This window comes from Macaca mulatta, chromosome 2 (assembly GCF_049350105.2).
Source record: "Macaca mulatta isolate MMU2019108-1 chromosome 2, T2T-MMU8v2.0, whole genome shotgun sequence".
Taxonomy (NCBI): Eukaryota; Metazoa; Chordata; class Mammalia; order Primates; family Cercopithecidae; genus Macaca; species Macaca mulatta.
Window position 1 is genome coordinate 156140761 of NC_133407.1, and position 21881 is coordinate 156162641.

Here is a 21881-nt window from a genome sequence, read left to right on the forward strand (position 1 = left end):
TAATTTTTGTATTTTTAGTAGAGATGGGGTTTCACCATGTTGGTCAGGCTGATTTCGAACTCCTGACCTCAGGTGATCCACCCGCCTGGCCTCCCAAAGTGCTGGGATTACAGGCATGAGCCACTGAGCCCGGCCTCTCCTCCAAATTTTCAAGCTGTGTATTTTAAATCATGAAATGTTAGAGCCAGGGACATGTGAAATAATGGCTTGATAAAAGCATCCATCAGACCCCCAACCACCCTTCCTTTCAATGAATTATAACCCACGGAAATCCAGTGCACTTAGCGTGTCCAGCTTTGAGTGAAGCCCCCAAGCTTCCTGCCCCTGAGACTGCTGCCCCTCAACCTCTCTTGCATGGATTCTGTAGAGCTGCCCGGACCAGAAGTCACTTGGCCACTCCTCTGCTCCAGGCGTGGTGGCCTGCCAGAGGCCAGACAGTGGGTGAGTCACGCTCAGCAGTGCCTACAACTCAAGCCACTGCTCAAAGGCTGTTGTTTTATTTCTCGAGTTAGACCACAGGCTCTACAACAACCTGGGCCTCATTGGACACACACAGTGTGATGCTGAGACACAGTTCTCAATGCTGCTATGGTGTAGAATTTTTTGCAGAGGAGGAAAGACAGGAAGGCCTCTTGAGGTCAGTGTGAGTCAGGGACACTTCACTGGGGCATAGGTATATCACTCACAGGTTGAAGGTGGTAGACTGAGGCTCAAAGAGCAAGCGGAAGAGCTAATGTTCAACCCAAGTGGTCTGGAGTCTCAGTCCAGTGGCCGTATCCTCCACGGCCACGTTGCTAGTTATACTGGACAGAGCTCAGACTGTGCCCTGGCCTGTGTAGATGCACCAGAGGTTTTATCTGGGGGTCACAGCCACTGGGCATGGGAGGGTTGCTGGGGATTGCCGGGAAGGGATAAGGCATTTGTAGGCATACACCATCTGCTTTTACACTACCAAGAGTCACGTGGACCCCCTCCAGCATTTTTTTTCCCCCGAGATGGAGTCTCACTCTGTCACCCAGGCTGGAGTGCAATGGCGTGGTCTCCGCTCACTGCAACCTCCGCCTCCCGGGTTCCAGCGATTCTCCTGAGTAGCTGGGACTACAGGCGCGTGCCACCACGCCCGACTAATTCCCCCTCCAGTACTGTATGTGTCTGACTGCATGAGGTGTGAGTGTGTCTGTGTATGACTGCGTGTGTATGATGTGTGTGTATCATTGCAGGTGTATGATGTGAGTGTGTCTGTGTATATGTGTGGGCCAGGTGTGTAGTCTGCAGATGTCTGTGCACGTCTGTGTCTCTGTGGGTTGTCTGTGCCTATGTCTCTGCATTACTTTCTATGTGAATCTAAGTGAGTTTGTGTGTCTCTGTGGATGTCAGGTGTCTTTGTGTCGCTGGGGCTGTGTGTGTGCATGCATGTGTGGTCTGTGTGTGTCTGTATGCATGTAGGATCTCTGGGATGTGTGTCGGTATGTCCATGCAGTGTAGTGACTTTGGGAGTGCACATGTGTGCACGTGTGGTATGTGTGCGGCCCTGCGCGCGTTGTCTGTGTACGTGCGGTGCCTGTGGGTATGTGTGCGCGCGTGTGCCCGGGGATGTGGTGTGTCCTCCTGCGCTGAGGCTCCGATGAACCCAGCTCAGTTCAGACCTCCCTGATAGTCCCCGGGCGGCCACCCCGGGGCGCGGCTGTCCACGAGGCGGGGAGGAGAGGAGTGCGTGGCTGGGTCGGCGGGCGGCGCCCCCGCTCCTCCCCGCGGGCCGGGCACACGTGGGCCCCGGGCGCCGCCTCCCCGCGCCGCCCGCCGCCCGCCGCCCGCCGGGTCCCGCGCGTCCCCACCCACCTCGGGCCGCCCCCGCCGCCGAGCCGGCCCGGGGATAAAGTGGCGGCGCAGACGCCGCACCCTGTCGCCGCGAAGCCGGTCGCGCGCAGCTCGTCCCGGCCCTAGCCCGCCGCAAACGAAGATCCGCGGCGCTCGGGGAACGCGACAGCGGCGCTCGTGGCCCCGGTAACTGCCTCCCGGCCCCCGCCCCAGCCCGCCAGTGCCGCCGTCAGGGGTGGGGAGCAGCATCGGGGTCCCGGAAACACCCGGCGTGAGCTCCCGCTACCCATGTGTGCGTGTGTGTGTTCACGGTGTGTGTGCGCGCGTGTCCTTGTGTGCGCGCGTGTGTGTGCGCGCGCGCCCTCCCTGCTCCCTCGCACCAGCCCCCAAACCAACTTGTCCCCATCAACTCCATCTTTCTAGTCCCCACCTTCCCCGGTGTAGACACCGGCGAAGCGCCCCCCGGTTTTCCCAGGGGCATTTCCGATGACAGCTGCGGGGCTACATGTCCTGTACTGTCGGAGACGCGCAGGAAGCAAAGTTTGTGAGAAACCTTGGGGGCGACTTTGCCTCGGGCACCCGCATTTGTGCGTCTGCGAGGTGCCTCGGTGTGCGCCGAGCTAGTTTCCCAGTTTGCCGGGCCCCTCCCTGCTCCGAGCCCCTCCAGCGATTTGTTTAGGAAAAGTGATGACATGAACTAGTAGTGGAGATTCGCAGCGCCGCTCCCCGCCCTGGGGAGGGAGGGGAGCCCCGGAGAGCCTGCCAGTGGGAGCTGGAAGCAGGCTCCCGGCTGAGCGCCCCAGCACGAAAGGCAGGGTCTGGGTGCGGGAAGAGGGCTCGGGAGCTGCCTTCATGCTGCCTTGGGGCCGCCTAGATGAGGGAACAGCCGGGTTTGCCTGGTTCTGATTCTCCAGGCTGTCGTGGTTGTGGAATGCAAACGCCAGCACATAATGGAAACAGGTTTGTCATGTATCCTTGGAATTTCAGATGGGAGGAATAATCTGAGTATCATCCACCTCATTACTGTGCCCACTTGAAACTGTTCCTTGGAGATTTTAAGATAGATGGGTCTTCTTGCAGCTGGGTCTTTGTACCCATAGAGCCGACTGTAATTTCCACTTGATTACAGCTAAAATAGTCTTTAAGATGAAGTTTCCTGAAATGATTTAAAATAAACACAGATGGGAAGGGGGAAAAGCTGTAATGAGGCACTTAAAAAATAAAGTGAGCATTTTCTTAAGAACAAATGGGATTTTTCAGTCTTGGAAAGGTTTGCAAGAAATATATGTATTTTTTAAACCTTTGAAACGGAGGGGTTTTTAAAACTGCTTTTAAAAAAATGTTACTGACTCTGAACTAGGCTTTTCTCTCCTATCCATACATGTTCTTGAGATATTTCTGACTTTGGAATATGTCACTTTCCTTCTAGGATCTGAAGACCCTTCCAGAATGCCAGAGGAAAGTTCCCCCAGGCGGACCCCGCAGAGCATTCCCTACCAGGATCTCCCTCACTTGGTCAATGCAGATGGACAGTACCTCTTCTGCAGGTACTGGAAACCCACAGGCACACCCAAGTAAGTCTTCCTTAAAGAGTCACCCCAGGTGACAGGGGAGCTTGACCCCTGCTTCTCCTCTGGTCGTTATCATGTGCCATCTGGGGCGGGGCCGCTTTCTCTATGACCTACTTCCCCTGCTATTTTAACGTTAGGCTGAGCAATGTTAACAAAGCTAAAATGTATACTTTATAATTTTTAAATTAAGAAGCAGGAATTCTTTTTCCATTATAACAACTCAGATATGGATCCTACCGTATGGCAATTTTCAAAAATTCCACGTGACTTTATTTTTTGTACTGGAGTTGATTTCCTGTTGTACAGGCATTCATTTAAAATCAAACCCAACAATTAAAGAAAATCCCCTAGATGGATGAGAAACCCGAAGTAATACATATATCTTCACCTTTGCTCTCTTTTCCTGCTTGTTTCTGAGCTTCAGAAGATGGCATACATGTGTCACCAGGAAGACAGGGGCCTGGGTATTTCCTTCCGATTCCTTGCCTGCTCAATTACTTGGTACATTTTCCATCAAGGATTTGTCTTGCTATTAGAAGCAGGCATTGGGACTACACGCAAGACAGTTGGTCTCCTGCTGCTGCTCCCTCCTCTTGGATGAAGCAGGAAAACCCTGCTTGTGTGTGTTATTTGGAAAAAGAATTTATTTGTGGTAACCAGTTGGCCTGGTGACAAGTGAACATTTCCTGTTCCAGGGACATTTTACCTGTTTTGTAGGCCTCTTGTCTCCTAGGGATCATTGTGTGGTTGGATCATGTCTCTCTTTGTGCTCCAGTAATCACCCAACCCTCACACAGGTGTAAAATTTCTTCTCTGTCTTCATCAAGGTATGATTCAGGGAGCCTCACATCAAAAACACAGAGATACAGACTTTTAAAACCCGGCGTAGAGTCACAGCTTCAGGGCAGCTATACATACTGACTATGGTTTCTCTCTAGTGTTTTGAAGTGTGTAATGTGCTGAGAAGGGTTCCTACCAGTTCTGGTAATACATTTCTTAAAGAATGTGTCTGTACGTGCATATGCATTAGAGGAAGTGTGGGGGGTTGTCGAGCATTATGATGCTAATTAATCATTAATTCTCTACTCTGTCTTAACTGGCTGTAGAATTGCTCAATCTTGGATTAATTTCTAACAGATTAGTGGTTTGTGGTAATTTGATCAATATACAGAAAGAGGACAAATAATTGAAAATAGAAGTTTTTAATCTGAGTCTCAGACTTGGGGGGCTTTGTTGGTTAAGTAGTGAGGTTGTCCTAGTTCGAAGTCAACAAAAATAAAGAGGTTCTGCAGTCCTGGCACAGGGGGAGGGCGGTGGGTGAGTGTGTTCGAAATGGTCAAGTTGGCTGCCCTGCCCTCTCCTCGCCTGCGAGTGGTTTTCACAATCTCTGTGCTGAAGTTGCATTGCAGGGAGCTCTCTCTGCTCCGTTGCTTTTGCTCTAGTTAGAAATGATAACTCAACTTCTGAATTTAAACTGGGCTGCCTCTTGGATGTCAGCGTCCGCCTTATGGTGGTTGCTGATGGGCTTAAGAACAGGGGTGGATGGCTGGGGCAGTTCAGCCCCAGAATTTGGAAGAAAAGTATGGGTCTAGAAAAGGTAAAGGGAAAAAAATATTGAGGGCAGGAGTACTGAAATAGAAAGAGCAACAGAACCATGAGCATGTGCGGCTCAATGAACACTTTCTGTTGTGTTTTCCTCAGTTTACCAAAGAGGAAGGGGCTGGCTAAGGTCCTACCTGCCCTGCCTCCAGCCCCTGGAGATGATGCAGAGGTCCTGGAGGCCCCTTGTCATGACTCATGTTAACCCTGTGCTTGCTGGATCTTGGGGCAGCCTTGGGGATCCTAGCGTGGGGGCTCAGGGCAGACGTTTGTGCCAGCCAGCATGAAACACCTCTGTATCTTCATAACCGAGAGCAGCTGCTCAGCATGCCTGCCCTCTTGCATGATCTGGGAGACCCCCGCAGCACCATTATAATAAGTATTATTATTATTGCATGCACAGAATCATTCATTCTGCTTTTAGGAAGAGGGAGGGGACCTCAAATCACCAGGGCTTCAATCTTTCCCCCCAGTCTCTTTACCCCTCTTCAGCAAAACCAGGGCCTGGCTTTGTGCAATCCTGCCTCTTCCCAGTTAGGAAGAAAGAAGGGAGGAAAAGCAAGGGGCAAAAAAAGAGGAGACTGAACCCTCCCCCACTACTCTAGCAACTGTGGGCAAAACCTGGGTTAAGAGCACCTCATCTCCAGCCCCGCCTCTGCTCTCTTTCTCATAGAGGCCCTCGGGACCTCAGAAGCCACCCCGGGGGCCCGTGGATATCTTATTATGCAGAAGGATCTGTGCCAGCATCAGTTAGTCAGTACTGGTTTGGGTGGATTTTCTGGCCAATCAGTTACCTCCAGCTCCTGGAGCCTGCCATGAGCACCTACAAGGACATATTGCCCTCAGAGGACCTGCTGGGTTCCAGGACTGGCTCTGCAGGTGGCTCAGAGCAACACCAAGCCACAGGTGTCAGTCGCTGCACTGGGAACCTGGCTTAACCCGCTTTATGGAAGCAAATTCTGTCGTACAAACACCAGCCTCCTCAGACTGGACCCTGAGAAAGAGAAAGCATGTCTTGGGTTAGTTAGCCTTTACCGTCAGTGCTGTTTTTAACATAGCAGGCCAGAGTCTCTGTATTTCATCATCAGGAATCAGAGCTTAAACTCCATTTGGCAGTGCCAAGGCAAATTCATGCTGTAGTATTTACAGTAATAACAAATCTTATACTTAAGGCATGGCAGAATTATCTCATATTAATTGAGTGCCAAGTATGTTCTAGGGTCTGGACTAGATTCTGTGCACACATTATCTCATTTTACCTTCACATCAATCTGTGAGACAAGTATTATTATTCTTACTATTCCCATTTTTACAGATGAGGAAACAGAAGTCCAATGTTACAAAGTATCTTTCTACAAATGACCCCTGCTGGCAGTGGGGGAAGGCGGGGGGATTTGGTCCACATTCTTCTGACGTGGACCAAATCCAGTTGTTCTCCTTACACCACCAAGCAGGACAGATTTTGTGTTTATAGTTAGTATTTTCCTGATAAATTTTTAGATTTTGAGTTGGGGTAAAGATCACTTCCTAGGGTAAAGAGGAAGAGAATAATGAATTCTCCCTAATCGTTTGCTCATGATATATTAAAAGTGGGAAATGCCTGGGTTCAGTGGTACACATCTGTGGCCCAGAAACTCCAGAGACAGAGGTGGGAAATGCCTTGAGACCAGGAGTTTGAGACCACCCTGGGCGACATGTTGAAATTCTGTCTCTTAAAAAAAAAAATAGATCAGAGATATGTGTCTATTCTGAAAACAACAACAACAACGAAAAAGCGGAATTTATGCCCTTGGCTGACTAGCTGCCTCATCCAATTCAGCATGCTGGAATTTAAAAATATTGGCTGGGTACAGTGACTCACACCTGTAATCCCAACACATTGGAAGGCCGAGGTGGGTAGATCACCTGAGGTCAGGAGTTTGAGACTAGTCTGACCAAAAGTGGTGAAACTCCCTCTCTACTAAAAATACAAAAAATTACCCAGGTGTGGTGGCAGACGCCTGTAGTCCCGGCTACTCGGGAGGTTGAGGCAGGAGAATCGCTTGAACCCAGGAGGCAGAGGTTGTAGTGAGCCGAGACAGCGCCACTGCACTCCAGCCTGGGTGACAGAGTGAGACTCCATCTCAAAAAAAAAAAAAAAAAAGGGTACTGGATCATGAGCAAATGTCCACTGATGCTATCACAGGGTGATGGAGACTGGCCCATGGGTGAGGGCGAGCTGCTTTGTGGGCTCTTGAGCTAGGAAGTCACGGTTGCTCTTGTGCCTCTTTGAGAAATATTTAGCACCTTTGAATTCAGCCCACCAAGTGGCTCTCAGTTCATAGAAAGGACACCTGGAAGTTAACTGTGAGAATTCCTTACCCATGAGAATGACTGAATGGCAGTGCTTGGGTGGGGGAAAGGGTGTGGTGTGAAAACAATGTGCAATTTGATGACTTAGACTCCAAAAATATCCTCATTTGACACTGGAATGACCAGGAAGGCTGGAGAGCAGGCTGTAATTATATGATTGTACAACTCTGACCCCTCCCAGGCAGTGAGTTCAAGGTATGGAGCAGACCATATTTGCTGTTCATCTGCAAGGACCGGCGTGAAGGAGGTGCTGAGTAGAGGGGTACCGAGTGGACACATCTCACTCCCATCTTTCTCTAGCGCTAGTGCACCCATCCGCTCGCGCACTTGGCCTTCCTGGCAGCCCCTCAACTCTGAAGAACTGGCCCACTTTCTTTTCTGTAGCTTCTGTTAAGATGATAACAACTGGTGTATTGAAGGAACTGGCTCAAAGTTTGATTGTCCCTCCCTCGCTGGTGTCCCAAGGCACATCTCTGGGAGGCCAGCCCTCCCCACTTCCTCCAGAGCCCTGCCCTCAGGCCTCCAGCAAGTGCTTCCTCCTTTAAATCTCTGTTTTGCATTTTGTTCCCAATTTGCCTGCATTTATGGAGACCTTCTGGAACAGAAGCCCTTTCTCTGAACCTTATTGGCCTTGCCTTCTAGTCCTTTCTCGCCTCAGACCTCGGTCACGTGGCTTTTTCCCTCCAGGAACTTTGTAACCACCCCCTCCCCATGGCTCCCTCCTCTCCCACCTGGTCTGCTCCACCGGTCTGAGCTGCCTCGGGGCCAGGTGCAGCCTGCATGGTTCTCAGGAATTTCCTGCCAGTGACGTGGAGCTAGGTGCTGCAAGGGGAACACAGGCAGGGGAGGGACTAGCAAGGGAGATCTGGCATCGTTTCTGGAACCTGCCCAAGTTCTCAGAACTGTGGCCGCTTTCAGTGGATCTACAACCAATAAGACAGGGCTCCCCACTCCTGCTGTTCCTTCCCTTGCTCCTGGAGTGGGGCTCAGTGATGGCCCCCATCACAGCCCTCCCGTTCCAGGCCCATGTTGATCCCTTTCTCCATGAAGTCTTCACTCCCTGTGTGTGTCTGCAGCAATGGGCAGTGCCATCCTCAGGCACTTCCACCACCTATGCCAGTTTACCTGGAGGAGAGGCCGTGCCCTGAGGCCTGGGTAGATTTAAGTGGTATAGAACATCCCCCCTTCTTGCGTCCTTGTAATGTCCTCCTCACATCAGCCCCCAGTCAGACACGGGTGTGGCACCTGTGGCTCTAGGAAATAAGGGCCCCTCCCAGCCATCTGGATCCATCCGGAGGTGAAGAATTTTCACCATCTGCTTGGACATAATTCCATCCCCACGGCCTTCCAGAGACTTTGTCCTCAAAGGTGTGACTGGCTTTTCTTTCCCCGCCCTTAGGTTTTCTAAGCAGGTTGTCAGCCGGCTGTTTAGTGCTTTCTCTCTCGCACCCCCTGCTTTGGGGGTTTGTTCAGTGTTCTGGGAAGCCTTCTGCACGTCCTGTTTTCTTCTTTGAGCGTAGAAGGGAGTGTGAATTTCCATCTCCCCAGACCGCAGCTGCTGAACCCTGTGGCCCTTCTGAACTCATGCCACCTGCGACCAGGTGTTCCCGCATCACCAACCAGCTGGTGTAGCACAGATGGTCCCTGGGGTCAGCTAAATCACACAACTTATTGTCCCTTCAGGTGGCCATTTTGAACTCCGCTCTGTCAGTCTCTGCAGGGGTGAGGACGGCCTGGCTCCCACTCAGCGCCCCTCGCATGCAGCTCTGTGGCTCCCCCATACGGCTCCTTGCTCTCCTCTCCCAGGATCCAAAGCAGCAATTCATTCAGCAAATACTTCCTTATTGATGTCTACATGGTCCTTGGGTGCCAGGGTGGGGAAAGGGTGGCAAAGATCATGTATCTGATGAAGGGGTGGGGATGGACCAACACGTGGATAATTATAATATGATGCAGCCAGGACCTAGAGGCAGGGCTGCTGCTATGCCATGCAGAGCCTTTGTGCAAATCAGACAGAAGTGCCCACTGGGCAGAGGCTGCCCCGTGAGTTGATGAGCAAAGTGTGGGCTGGGTCGCAGCTCCTACTTGCCCTTCTGTCCCGTGGCCTGGATGGTGTTCCACCCTTGGAAAGGGCACGTGGGGGAGAGGACCCAAACACAAAAGCATGAGCCAAAGGGTGGGTGTAGGGGTCCCAGCTTTGTATCTCAAATAACCAGCCAGATGGAGAGGTTCATAGTAATCTAGGTGCAAGGCGAAGAAGGCCGAGTCATGGCAAAGACATAGCACTTCGTGGTAGCGGGGGATGGAGAGATGAACAGGGACCGTGCCTGAGGATGCATGGGCAGCAGAGGGAGAAGGAAGGTGACTCCCAGGTGTCTCTGGTGTGATGGCAGAAGGAGCTGGTGTTATTGAGGGTGTGGGAATGTGGGATTCTCCTTCACAGCACACACCTTTAGCATATTCTCAGCTCAGAACACGGTGGGGCTGCTGTGTGGCAAGGAGGACGCATGGGATCGCCGCAGGCTGCGGGTCATTTGTTGGCACAGCCCTGGGATAAGCCAGGAGGGGAGTGAGGAGAAGGAGCAGTGGCCAATGAACTGATTACATTTCAGACGCCACCATACAATATGAATCAATATGAATCACAAGTGACTGTGCTGAAGGGAAGGAAGGAATCAGCTTACACTCTCTCCCTACAAGGAGGAATCAAAAGTGAAGCACCTTTGACTTATGTCTGTTGTTCCATAAAATTTACTCTTAAACTCTGAGAAAATGGGCCCTACCATGCATTTTCTAGCAATGACATTATTTTTAGTCAGATTATTGCATTTTAGTAGCACCTGTATGTTATTTTGTCCATTTTAAGAATTTTCAGAAGTTTCTTTTTCTTGTATGAAGCTGTTATTTCTCCTTCTGATGCTTCTGCTTTTGTGATAGCATAGCAAATTGTTTTATTTTTAAACAGGGCATTTCTTTAGGGCTTTTTAAAAATACTGTTCAAATAGAAAAGATCTTTTGATGGCAAGAGGCAAGGCCGGCTGCTATTCTTGCAGTTGAGTTTTTCAACAGCTTCGTTAAGGGATAATTTCTTCCAGTTGCTGTAAGAATGTTCTGCTGATACAAATCTGGCTTTATTTTGCAGTAGAGTCGAAGAAAAAAAATAGCAGAATAAGCTGCTTCCTGAATAGCAACCTTTGTCCACCATTGTCTATTTATTGGCACCTTTTGGGTTTAGATCTTAATCCCAGATGCACTTTGTCCATGAATGCAAACCAAACTATTGGTCATTGTATACACGGAGGAAATGGTCTTTACTGGTGCAAATTTTTACAGCTGAGATGACAAGATGACCCTTGTCCCATATTGCAGGGTCATCCAAGGTTCTTGTTGGTAGGAGGTTCTTTTCATTTCACATAGCCTTGTTCATTAGGGGATGGGGGTGGGGATGCAGCGGTGGTCGGCGAGTGAAACGGGGTGACATTGTTCTCTGTGTGTTTGAAGCTGTAAGAAGAGCTGTGTGCTATGTGTCCCTCCACTTGCAGCTGGCCCAAGCTGACCTTTGTGGCTGTCTGCTAACATGCCTTGCTCCCAGGCTAACGCTGACCATTTGTTCCTGTCCATGGTGTTCCACACAGTCTCTTGTATATGATGATGAGAAGGTATGCCTCACCTTCCCCCAAAAAGATTCAAACCACATGCTTCTCAGGGAGTCATAGCTCTAGTGACAGTCTGAAGAGAGGATGGGAGAGAGGGAGGGAGGCAGGGAGGAAAGGAAGGAAGGAAGGAAGGAGGGAGGGAGGGAGGGAGGGAGGGAAGGAAGGAAGGAAGGAAGGAAGGAAGGAAGGAAGGAAGGAAGGAAGGAAGGAAGGAAGGAAGGGAAGGAAGGAAGGAGAGAAGAAAGAAAGAAGAGAAGAGAGGAAGGAGAAAAAAGAAGGCAGAGGAAGGATAGAGGACAGAAAGAAGGGTGGGAAAACAACAGACTGAGCACTAAGGTATCTTTAGACATCAGCAGCTGTCCCTGACCTTGGGGACTTACAGTAGGTTCGTGGATAGTTTTAGGGGGTTAGAGTCTGGGGCTTTTGACCTCAAAGTGGTGTATACACTTCTCTAGAAAAGGAAGATGGATCACAGGCTCCACGAGACTCTCAAAATGGGGGTCAGTGATCCCAGAGTTCTTTGCTACCTTCGTCATTTCATAGAAGGAAAGACTGAGGCCCGGGGGTGAAAGGAGCTTCTCAGGCTGCCACAGGGCTGGCTCAGGGCTGCAGGGCAGCCTCCTGATTATGCATTGCTTCTGCTTTGGGCTCTTCCTCAGAAGTTTCCCCCATGCCTTCTTCTGATCAATTTAAACTACAAGTTAGCCCTCCCCAGGAAGGACTTGAGCAAATGTCCGGTTTGGAGCAGGGCTTGGAGAGGTACCAGCTCCCTATCTCCCATGGCCAGCCTCCATTTTGCTGGGTCTGTTGACAGTGGTTAGCAGTATTAGGGCACTTAGGTGATGCCCACCGAGGCTGCTAATAAGGGCAGATGGACCTCAGAAGAGATGACCAGAGACCTACTTAGAGCATACAGGAGATAGGTGGGAGGAGGGGAGAAACTGTGGGAGGAACAGGAGCCCAGGAGGCCTCTGGGAGAACAAGAGTCAGAAGAAAGTGGCAGACTCTTATGAGGGGGCCCCAAACAAAAAGGAGGGAAGGAGGGGAAAAAAGAATGAAAAGGGAAAGAGATGGAAGGGCACAAAAAAACTGCACATGTGGCCACATACAGCCTCTGGTTAATGTCTCCTTATCAAGGCATGTCAATTTTCCCAGGTCACTGACAGTCTACTGGATTAGAGATTGAAAACCTTTAGTTAGGAAATTGCTGCCTTTAGACATTTTAGAAGTTCCCCTCTGTTTATCCTGTTCCGTCAATCTTAAAGAAACGTGTTTCAGGGAAACATTGCCTCTCTGAACAGCAAAAGCCAATGGTGCATGGAGAAGAGCGGAGGTCCTGGGGCAGGACTGCCAGGACCACACCCTGGTCGACACTGGCCAGGTATGGGCCCCCAGAGACGCTACTGACCCATCACTGCAGCAGTTTTCTCATCTTTAAAACGAGAACTAATAGCACCTTTCCCACATGGGTGGTGTGGGTGAGAGAGAAATGTGGGCTCCCTGAGGGGTCAATTTAAACTCTCCTGATTCCTTTGTCCACTTCATCTCCCTGCACCATCGTTCTGGGGACTCTGGACCTGTGCCAGGCTTGTCGATTGCCCACCATTACCCCTTACTTCCCTCCATCCTCATGGCAAGCACCAGTCACAGAGGACCCAGTGTGAAAGCAGTCATGCTTTTGACAGATTCCAACCTGACTGCTGCCCTCACCACACCAGGCCACAGGCTTTCGCCAGGGCTCAAGTTACTCACCTTTTTTTTTCTTAACTTTTTTGTTTCTTCAAATGAAACTCAGTTCTATGTCAAGGAGATTTCAGGCTCCCTAATAGACTTCTGCAGTTGCTGGGTGCTTCTTTTACAAAGTAAACAAAACAAAAAAGCCACAAGGAAGCCGGCCTTTGGTGGCGAAATTCTTTTTGAGATAACACATAATAAGGTTAGTTCAACACTTTTCTTTTATGTGGAGCTCAGTACAAGATTTGTGGCATAACTCTTGACTGGAAGGAGAACCAAACAACCCTTAGCTATTATAGCTGGAAGTCAACTCAAATAAACCTTCCTTAGAGCATCCAATTTTCAGAGCATCCAGTCAAATTTCAGAAAATTAAGAATACCTTAATCCATGTCTTAAGGTACTCTGGTCTTTGGCATATGTTTTTCCTTTGGTCCTGATTACGTTATCATCGTTGGTGGAAATGTTTATGCTGCAGAGAGTGAGACTGTTACTACAAGGGCCATGTGCTGGATCCAGAGTGGACAGGATAGTCTAGGGTATGTTAGGAATCTATTGCTGTTACTCAGCCCTTGATTCTGTGGGTTGGCGATTAGTGCTGGGCTCAGCTGGGTGGGTCTTCTGCTGCTCCCAGCCAGGCTCCCGCATATATCTATGGTCAGTTGTGGATCGGCAGGCACTGGCAGGCCATCTAGAGGCTTGCCAGTCTTGGATGGCCTTACCCACGTCTGGTGTTGGCAGGCTGTTGGTAGGATCACCTCAGTTCTTGTCCATGTGGTTTATCATGCTTTCTCAGACTGGCCTGGATCTGTTCTTAAGTTGGCAGTGTTTCAAGAGCAACGAGAACAGATGCCAGTATTCGAGTGCTTTTGAAGTCTCTCTTGTATCACGTTTGTGAATGTCCCACTGGCCAAAGCACATCAGGAGGTCAGCCCAGAGGCAGTATGTGAAGGCATGTCCAAGGAGCGAGGATGGAGGAGAGAATATTTTGTGGTTATTTTTGAAATCTACTGCATGGGGGAAAATATATTTGTATTAAGAGTTGGGACCAGGGTTGAAGTCTTATTACTACCTCTGCCTCTGAGTAACTTTAGACAAGGTACCATCTCTAGACTGTCCAGCAAGTTCCCAGAAGTTTTCTCTTTTGCTGTAACTCTGGGATAGTTTGCATCTCACAGGAGTAGAACAACCTATGAGCAGAATTCATGTTTAGCTTTTTTCTATCTTCTCCAACCAGGGCAGAATTCATGTTTAGCTTTTTTCTGTCTTCTCCAACACAGGCCTCTTGTAGAGTTTCATACCTGGCACAAAATAAGGGATCAAAACACATTTGTTGCATGGATGATTCAACTTCCTCATATTTACAATGGGATGATTGAGAGAGGATGATTCCTGAAGTCTCTACTGCCATAGTTTTCCAGGAAAAGAATAAAGGCTTTTCGGTTGTATATGGGCTTCAAGGCATTAACCTTTTGTGCAGGAAAAGGAGGAGCTAAATCCATAAGTATCACTGAAGGAGTTAGCGACACCTGGAAGAAGAATATTCCCTGCAGGTTACCCCTTGAGATACTGGATGACTGTGCTTTCACAAGTTTAGTTAGCTGTGGTGTAAAACTCTGTGTGAAATGCATCTATGAGTGGGAGTTGCAGTATGGCAGGTGTTTTCCATTTTAGCACAGAAGTTGCCGTGGATGTCAGAATCTGGAGGGTTTGCATCCTTTTTTGATTGGGTGGGAGAATGGTTCAACAGGTATTAATTGTGCTCCAAATATAAACTCAGCACTGTGCTAGACAGCAATGGAGGGTCCACAAACAGCTTGGAGATGTGGCCCCTTTCACTTCTGACCTCTCCATGGCACTAGCTCTTGCTGAACACCTCGTGTATGCCAGGTCTCATTCCAGTTTGGAGACACAGAAATGAAGTCGCCCTGCCCCTGCCTTTGAAGGCATCTCCATACATTTGTCAGGGAGGCAGTGCCACACACCATGGGTGTTGTCTTGTGAAGGCTGTGGATACTGTGTTTGGATTTCAGAGAGATGTTTAGGTGACTTTCGGCTGGATCTTGAAGGTAGAAAGGGACATTCTGGGCTGAAGGGAATCACTCTCACAGGCATGGAAGTGAGAAAGGATACAGTGTGCTCTGAAAATGACAAGGATTCTTTGGAAACTGGAGTCTGAACTGCATGGTAGAATGTGAGTTTGGAATGGCGGGTTCAGGAGCCTGGATTGGAATGGCTGTTGTCTAGTCTGCTAGGACGACTATAACAAAATACCACAGACTGGAGGCCTTCAACAACAGAAATTAATTTTCTCGCAGTTTTGGAGCCTAGAAGTCCAAGATCAAGGTGTCAGCAGGGTTGATTTCTGCTGAGGCCTCTCTCTTTGGCTCACAGATGCCAACACTCTTTCTGTGTCCTCGGGTGGCCTTTCCTTTGTGCACTCAGTTCAGTTGGCAATGGCCATTTTGACTTGCTAAGGAATTTGGGCTTCATTGTATAGGCTGTGCTGGGAACCATGATAGAGTCAGGGGCCATGTGGGTTGGTAATTGTTTACAGTCTAGTCCATCCAGAGCAACTGAGAAATTCCTGCAAAGATTTTATGTGGCTAAATGTCTAGAATTGGGTGAGGATCCCATATTTTCACATCTGTACTTCTCTGTGGTTCCATGGTGGGTGCCCCAGCCTGCATGAAGTTGCTGTTGGTTTATCCTTTGCCTTGATGTCTTTTGTCCAAGACCATCTAGTCTCAGCAAGCCCCACAAGCCACCTGGCTCAAGGGCAGAGCCAGCACAACATGGGAGCGTGCCAGGAATGAACTCTGTCATTACAGAGTAAGGGCACCATGCAGAGAACTGTGGCCATCCTCACTTCTTTCATGCTGATTTTTGTCCTCAGGGATATCACTCATGATTAGTCTTTTTTTTTTTATTGTTGTTTTAAGAGACAGGGCTTTGCTCTGTCACTCAGGCTAGAGTGCGGTGGCTTAATCATAGCTCCCTACAGCCTCCAACTCCTGGCCTCAAGTGATCCTCCCGCCTCAGCCTCCTGAGTACCTGGGACTACAGGCATGTGCCACCATACCCAGATAGCTTTTACATTTTTTGTAGACACAGGATCTCACTATGTTGCCCAGGCATGTCACAAATTCCTGACCTCAAATGATCCTCTCTCCTCAGCCTCCCAAAGTGCTGGTATTCCAGGTGTGAGCCACCGCACCTGGCCTCATGATTGGTCTTAATCAGACATGGCTATCCCATTCTTCTCTCCCAGTGACATTGCAGCTAGGGCTGGCTATAGGATTTAGTGATGGCTAATGAGACACAGAATAAGTTTCTGGAGGATTTTAGTTCCATGATAAAAGGCAAGAGAGAGCAAGATGAGAAGATCTATCTCTCTCTCTGCCCCAGTTCCCCTCACTCCTACATTCTGCCTTTGTGGGCATAATGCTTGCAGCTGCAGTAGCCATGTTGTAGTCATGAGATGGAAAGAGATGCCAACAGAGAGTGAAGGAGAAAGCTGGGAAAATCTGGGTCCTTGATGGAATAGCTGAGGCAACCTTGGATCTGCCTATAAATATACTTTGATTGATAGGACAAAAATCCACACTGATATGTCTCAACTACCAGGTGTGTTCTGATTCTTTCAGCCAGATGCATCCAAATGATGGAAGATCCAAATGGTGGTGAGTATTTGGGCTGCCGATGCTTGAATTGAGTCTCAAAATGGCCCAAGACAGATATGGAGGAGCATGATGAGAAGGAGGAAAGGAATCCTAGGCATATGTCCAGCCTGAGTAGAGGCACTGGAGATGGGAATGAGCAGGAGAAGAGAGGCTGATGTTGGAGAATAGTGGGAGATGAGCTTGGAGCCTGAGTAGACGTTGGTTGGTTGTCTCCCCAGTATCCATTTCCTTCTTCTTCCACCCACAATGCCTTAAATTTAAGAGGCATCTCTCCTCTACTTTCAGCTCATGTGTTTCTGATGGTGTTGACACCACCCTGGTGAGAGGTTGATCATGTGACAAGTTTAGCCTATCATCATTTTACATTCTCCCCAGCTACAGTGATTGGTTCAGGGATGGGCAAGTACCCAGTGCAAGTTAGTGATCAATAAGATTTCCCCTGGGACTTTTGGGAAGGAGACTGTCACTCTTCTCTTCTGAAGTTGACTCTGGAAGTGTGAACCCTGGGAACTCTGGCAACCATTTTGAGACCACAAGGGGGAAGTCTGACCAAGAATGGAACCTACCTCAAAAAAGCAAAGCTAAGAAATGTTGAAAGAGAAACTAGTTCCTGGTCATGTTGCCAGACCCCTTGAATCAAACCTAACAGCACTGAGCCCAACAATCACATAAGCCAATGAGCATGGGAATCACTTTCTGTCACAACTGAAAGAATCATCATGGATCTGGAAATGGTCACATTGGAGGCTATGGTCATGTTGGAGGTTGTAAACAAAATTTTTGATAAGAAAGCTAGACTCTGGAGCAGAGAAAAAAGCAGAGTTTTCACAGTGTGTCTAAATTAGCCAGAGTAGGTGTCAGAAAGCATCATAAAATGAAGTTCTGAGTTACAGCCCCTGTTCTTGTACAACTGTGACTTTGGAGGCCAACAGACCTCCCTTCTCTCTTCTCATCACTGACAGAATCTACCAACCAGAGATTCACTTAATAAAATTATCTTTTAAGATGCAAATATCTTTTCACCTTAAGACACTGAAAAAAGAAGAGCAAACTAAGCCTAAAGCAAGCAGAAGGAAGAAAATAATAAAGATCAGAGCAGAAATTAGTGAAATAAAGAATAGAAAAACAATAGAGGAAATAAATCCAAAAGTTGGTTATTTGAAAATACCAATAAAATTGATAAATCTTTAGCCAGATTCATTAAGAAAAAAAGAGAGAAGACTTGAATTACTACAATCAGGAATGGAAGAGGGGACATTACTACCAAATTTTCAAAAATAAAAAGGGTTATAAAGGAATACTATGAACGATTGTGTCCTTATAAATTTGATAATGTAAATGAAATGAACAAACTTTAAGAAAGACCCAAACTTCCCAAACTGACTCAAGAAGAAATAAAAAATCTGAATAGACTTAAAACAAGTAAAGACATTGGATTAATAAGCAAAACAAAAACAAAAACAAAAAAACTACCAACAAAGAAAAACCCGGGCCCAGATGGTTTTGCTGTTGAAATATACCAAACATGTAGAAGAATTAATATCAATTCTCACAAACCTTTCCAAAAAATACAGGAAGAGAAAACACTTCCCAACTTATTCTAAGTGGTCAGTATTACCTGGATAACAAAAGCAAACAAAGACATCACAAGAAAAGAAAACTAAAGGTCAGTATTTCTTATGAATAGAGATGCAAAAATACTTAATAAAATACTAGCAAACTGAATTTGGCAACATTTAAAAACGTATTGCTGGGCGCAGTGGCTCATGCCTGTAATTCCAGCACTTTGGGAGGCCAAGGTGGGCGGATCACCTGAGCTCAGGAGTTCGAGACCAGCCTGGACAACATGGCAGAACCCCATCTCTACTAAAAATACAAAAAATTAGCCAGGTGTATTGGCGGACACCTGTAATCACAGCTACTCGGGAGGCTGAGGCAGGAGAATCACTTGAACCCAGGAGGCGGAGCTTGCAGTGAGCCAAGATTGCGCCACTGCATTCCAGCCTGGGCAACAGAGCAAGACTCCATCTTAACAAAACAAAACAAAACAAACTATATATATATATACACACACACACGCATACATACATATATATATACATACATACATATACATACACATACATACATACATATATACATACACACACACACACCATGACTGAGTGAGATTTATCCTGGGAATGTAAGGGTGGTTTAATGTCTAAAAATAAATTAGTGTAATGCATGAGATTAGTAGAGTAAAATACAAAACCTACATGATCATGTCAGTTGATGCAGAAACAGTATTTGATAAAATTCAATACCCTTTCTTCAATACCATAATTTTGTCACTTAAAAAACAAAGAATAGGAAAGACCTTCTCAATCTGATAAAGAACATCTACAAAAAACCTAAAGCTAACATCATACTTAACAGATGCTTTTCCCCTAAGATTAGGAGCAAGATAAAGATATCTAACTCATCACTTCTACTCAACATTGTACTGGAGAGACTAGAACCTCCAACCACACTGTGCTGGAGGTTTTGTGATCTCAACCATATTAAAATTATAATCATGGAAAAAAAGACTACAAATATGAATAGTAGTAATCTCTAGGCTTCAGAATTATAATGGGTAATTTTCATTTTATTATTCATATTTTTCTGTACTTCCAACATTTTCTAAAAAGAGCAGTTTGGGGGAAGACTTTGGAGAACATTATACCTAAGCCACGTATTGAAGGATGATGGGATTTGAATAAAAAGTAAAGTATGTTCTAGGCAGAACTGGACAGCATCAGAAGGCCTGATGGGGAATAGAGCACGTGGCTGGAGCACAGGGGACGAAACTAGAAAGGGCCTCATGTGCCTTGTTTGGGCTTTATCTTGTGGGCAATGGGAGGCCTCTGGGACTCCTTTGGTGGGGGGTATGTGGGAGTTAATACAGGGAGAATAGTAGAGACCCCATTGCTGTATCAACAGCAGATCCAGCATCAGGAAGCATGTAAAGGAGAGACCAAAAAACAGTAGAGAGGAGAGAGCACCAAAAGAGAACACTGTCACAGGAGGGGCAATGGGGGACTGTCAGAGCACAGTTGCTGTGGGCCTGCAGCTAGCCAGGCAGTTTCCTCCTCTCCCTAACTTGGGCTGGTCCCAGCTACAAAACAAGAAGTATGGGAGGAGATTGCTAAGGGGATGGCTTCATCACAACACTCCTCCCTATAGTTTTTCCCTTGAATGATTTAAGGACTCCCTGAAGAGAGATGGGTGTTGGATGTTAACAGGCTGCCAGCTTCCAAAAGGCCTGGATGTTCTGCAGCATCTACAAGGGAAGAGGCATGTGTAGCTATAACCATCCATCTATCCATCCACCTATCCATCCATCCACCTACCTACCCATCCATCTACCCATCTACCTATCCAGCCAGCCAGCCAGTCAGCAGCCAGCCAGCCATCCCTCCACCCATTTATCCATCCATCCATCCATCCACCCACCCACCCACCCATCAGTTTACCCATATACCCATCCATACATGTATTCATCCTTCCATCCATCCAGCCACATGCCCATGCATGCATCCATCTACCCATCCACCCATCTATCCATCCATCTACCTACTTTTTTAAATTTTTTTTTTCTCTGAGACAGAGTCTTACTCTGTTGCCAAGGCTGGAGTGCAGTGGCGTGATAGCTCACTGCAACCTCTGCCTCCCTAGTTCAAGCAATTCTCCTGCCTCAGCCTCCCAAGTAGCTGGGATTATAGGCACGTGGCACCATGCCCAGTTAATTTTTGTATTTTTCGTAGAAACAGGATTTCATCATGTTAGCCAGGCTGGTCTCGAACTCCTGAGCTCAGGTGATCCACCCGCCTCGGCTTCCCGTGCGGGGATTACAGCCACCGCATCCGGCCCTGTCTACCTATGTATACGCCCATCCATTCGTTCATTCACCCGTCCATCCACCAACCCACTCATTCATCCATTTACCCATCTACCCATCCATCCATCCATCCATCCTTCCATCTATCTACCCACCCATACATCTACTCACACACCCACTCATCCATCCACCTACCATCTACCCATCCATACATTCATTTATCCTTCAATCCATCCATCCATCCATCCATCCATCCATCCATCCATCCATCCACCCACCCCATACATCCACCCAGCCACCCCATTCATCCACCCTTCCACCCATCCATTCACCAATCCACCCATCCATCTATCCATCCATTTATTCATTCATCTACCCATCCACACATTTACTTATCCATACATCCGTTAGTGTCATTCAGTAAATATTTACTGAGCACAAACTTTATGGCAGGCCTTGTGCTGGGTCTTGGGTGACAGAGAAACCATTAAAACCCCATGGTCTCTGCCTTCCAACAGCTCACAGCACAAGGAGAAAGGCAGGCAGGCCAGCCACCAGTGCATGTGCCAGGGTCTGGAGTCTAGACTGGGTGATTTGCCTGGAGAAGCTAGAGAGCTTCCCAGAGGAGAGGACCCTCATAGTCCCATGCTTATGCCCCACCTGGCCATTCAGTGTGTTTAGAATTCTATGCACCAGATCCAAGATGGGCATTGTCAGGCTCTATCTCCACTGAGGCCCCAGCCAAGAATGGGGGAGACAGCCTGCTGATCTCCATGGCTTAACCTCAGAGGGCTGCAGGGAAGCATTTATTCCTTGAATACATGACTTTCTTAAAATTCTTTTGTAACCACTTTTTATTTGCATCACCGTCAGAAAGGGGAAGGAAACCAATCTCTTAGGAAGGCCCAAACCTGTGTCTGACACGTTGCTAGATACTTCTCTGTCTTTACCTCCCTGACTTTCACAGCACCCATGAGATGCCTAGCCTCATTCTTGCAATTTTTTTTTTTTTTTTTGAGATGGAGTCTCGCTCTGTCGCCCAGGCTGGAGTGCAGTGGTGCAATCTCGGCTCACTGCAAGCTCCACCTCCTGGGTTCACGCCATTCTCCTGCCTCAGCCTCCCAAGTAGCTGGGACTACAGGCGCCCGTAACTGCGCCCGGGTAATTTTTTGTATTTTTAGTAGAGACAGGATTTCACTGTGTTAGCCAGGATGGTCTCGATCTCCTGACCTCGTGATCCGCCCATCTCGACCTCCCAAAGTGCTGGGATTACAGGTGTGAGCCACCGCGCCCGGCCATTCTTGCTGTTTTATTGCCATAGACAGTGTCAGCCACATGCTATTAAGTGGAAGGGCCAGGATTTGAACCCAAGTCTGCTTGCTTTAAAAGCACCATTGAAATTCCAACACCCAGTTATGCCTTGTAAAACATTGCAGAACCATGCCTGTAACTCAGCTGTTTGTACAGATGTTATTTAACCCTCACAAAAACCCTGAGTGGGGCGGGGGTGGGGGGGGGGTGGGCGTGATAAGCCCATTTTACAGATGAAAAGACTGAGGCCCACAAAGGCTCAGTGGCTCTGATGATGTCTCACAGTTAGGAATGCCA

General features: G+C 48.0%; 1 protein-coding gene across 12 annotated transcripts in view; it reads left to right on the plus strand.

Annotated features, from left to right (window-relative positions):
- Positions 1–1902: 1902 nt before the first annotated feature.
- The window catches only part of MGLL (monoglyceride lipase), a 136401-nt gene continuing 116422 nt past the window's right edge, over positions 1903–21881 (plus strand). For 4 of the 12 annotated variants that reach the window (XM_077993722.1, XM_077993716.1, XM_015130092.3 and 1 more), the window contains exons 1-2: positions 1903–2004; positions 3248–3392. Coding sequence is in view for 11 of the 12 variants with exons in the window: in XM_077993716.1 (XP_077849842.1) it covers positions 3268–3392 (125 nt within the window). In the remaining variant the exon portion in view is untranslated. Of the gene's footprint in view, positions 2779–3247; positions 3421–21881 lie in introns of all 12 variants that reach the window. The other 8 variants (XM_077993715.1, XM_015130091.3, XM_077993723.1 and 5 more) reach the window with 3 other exon arrangements.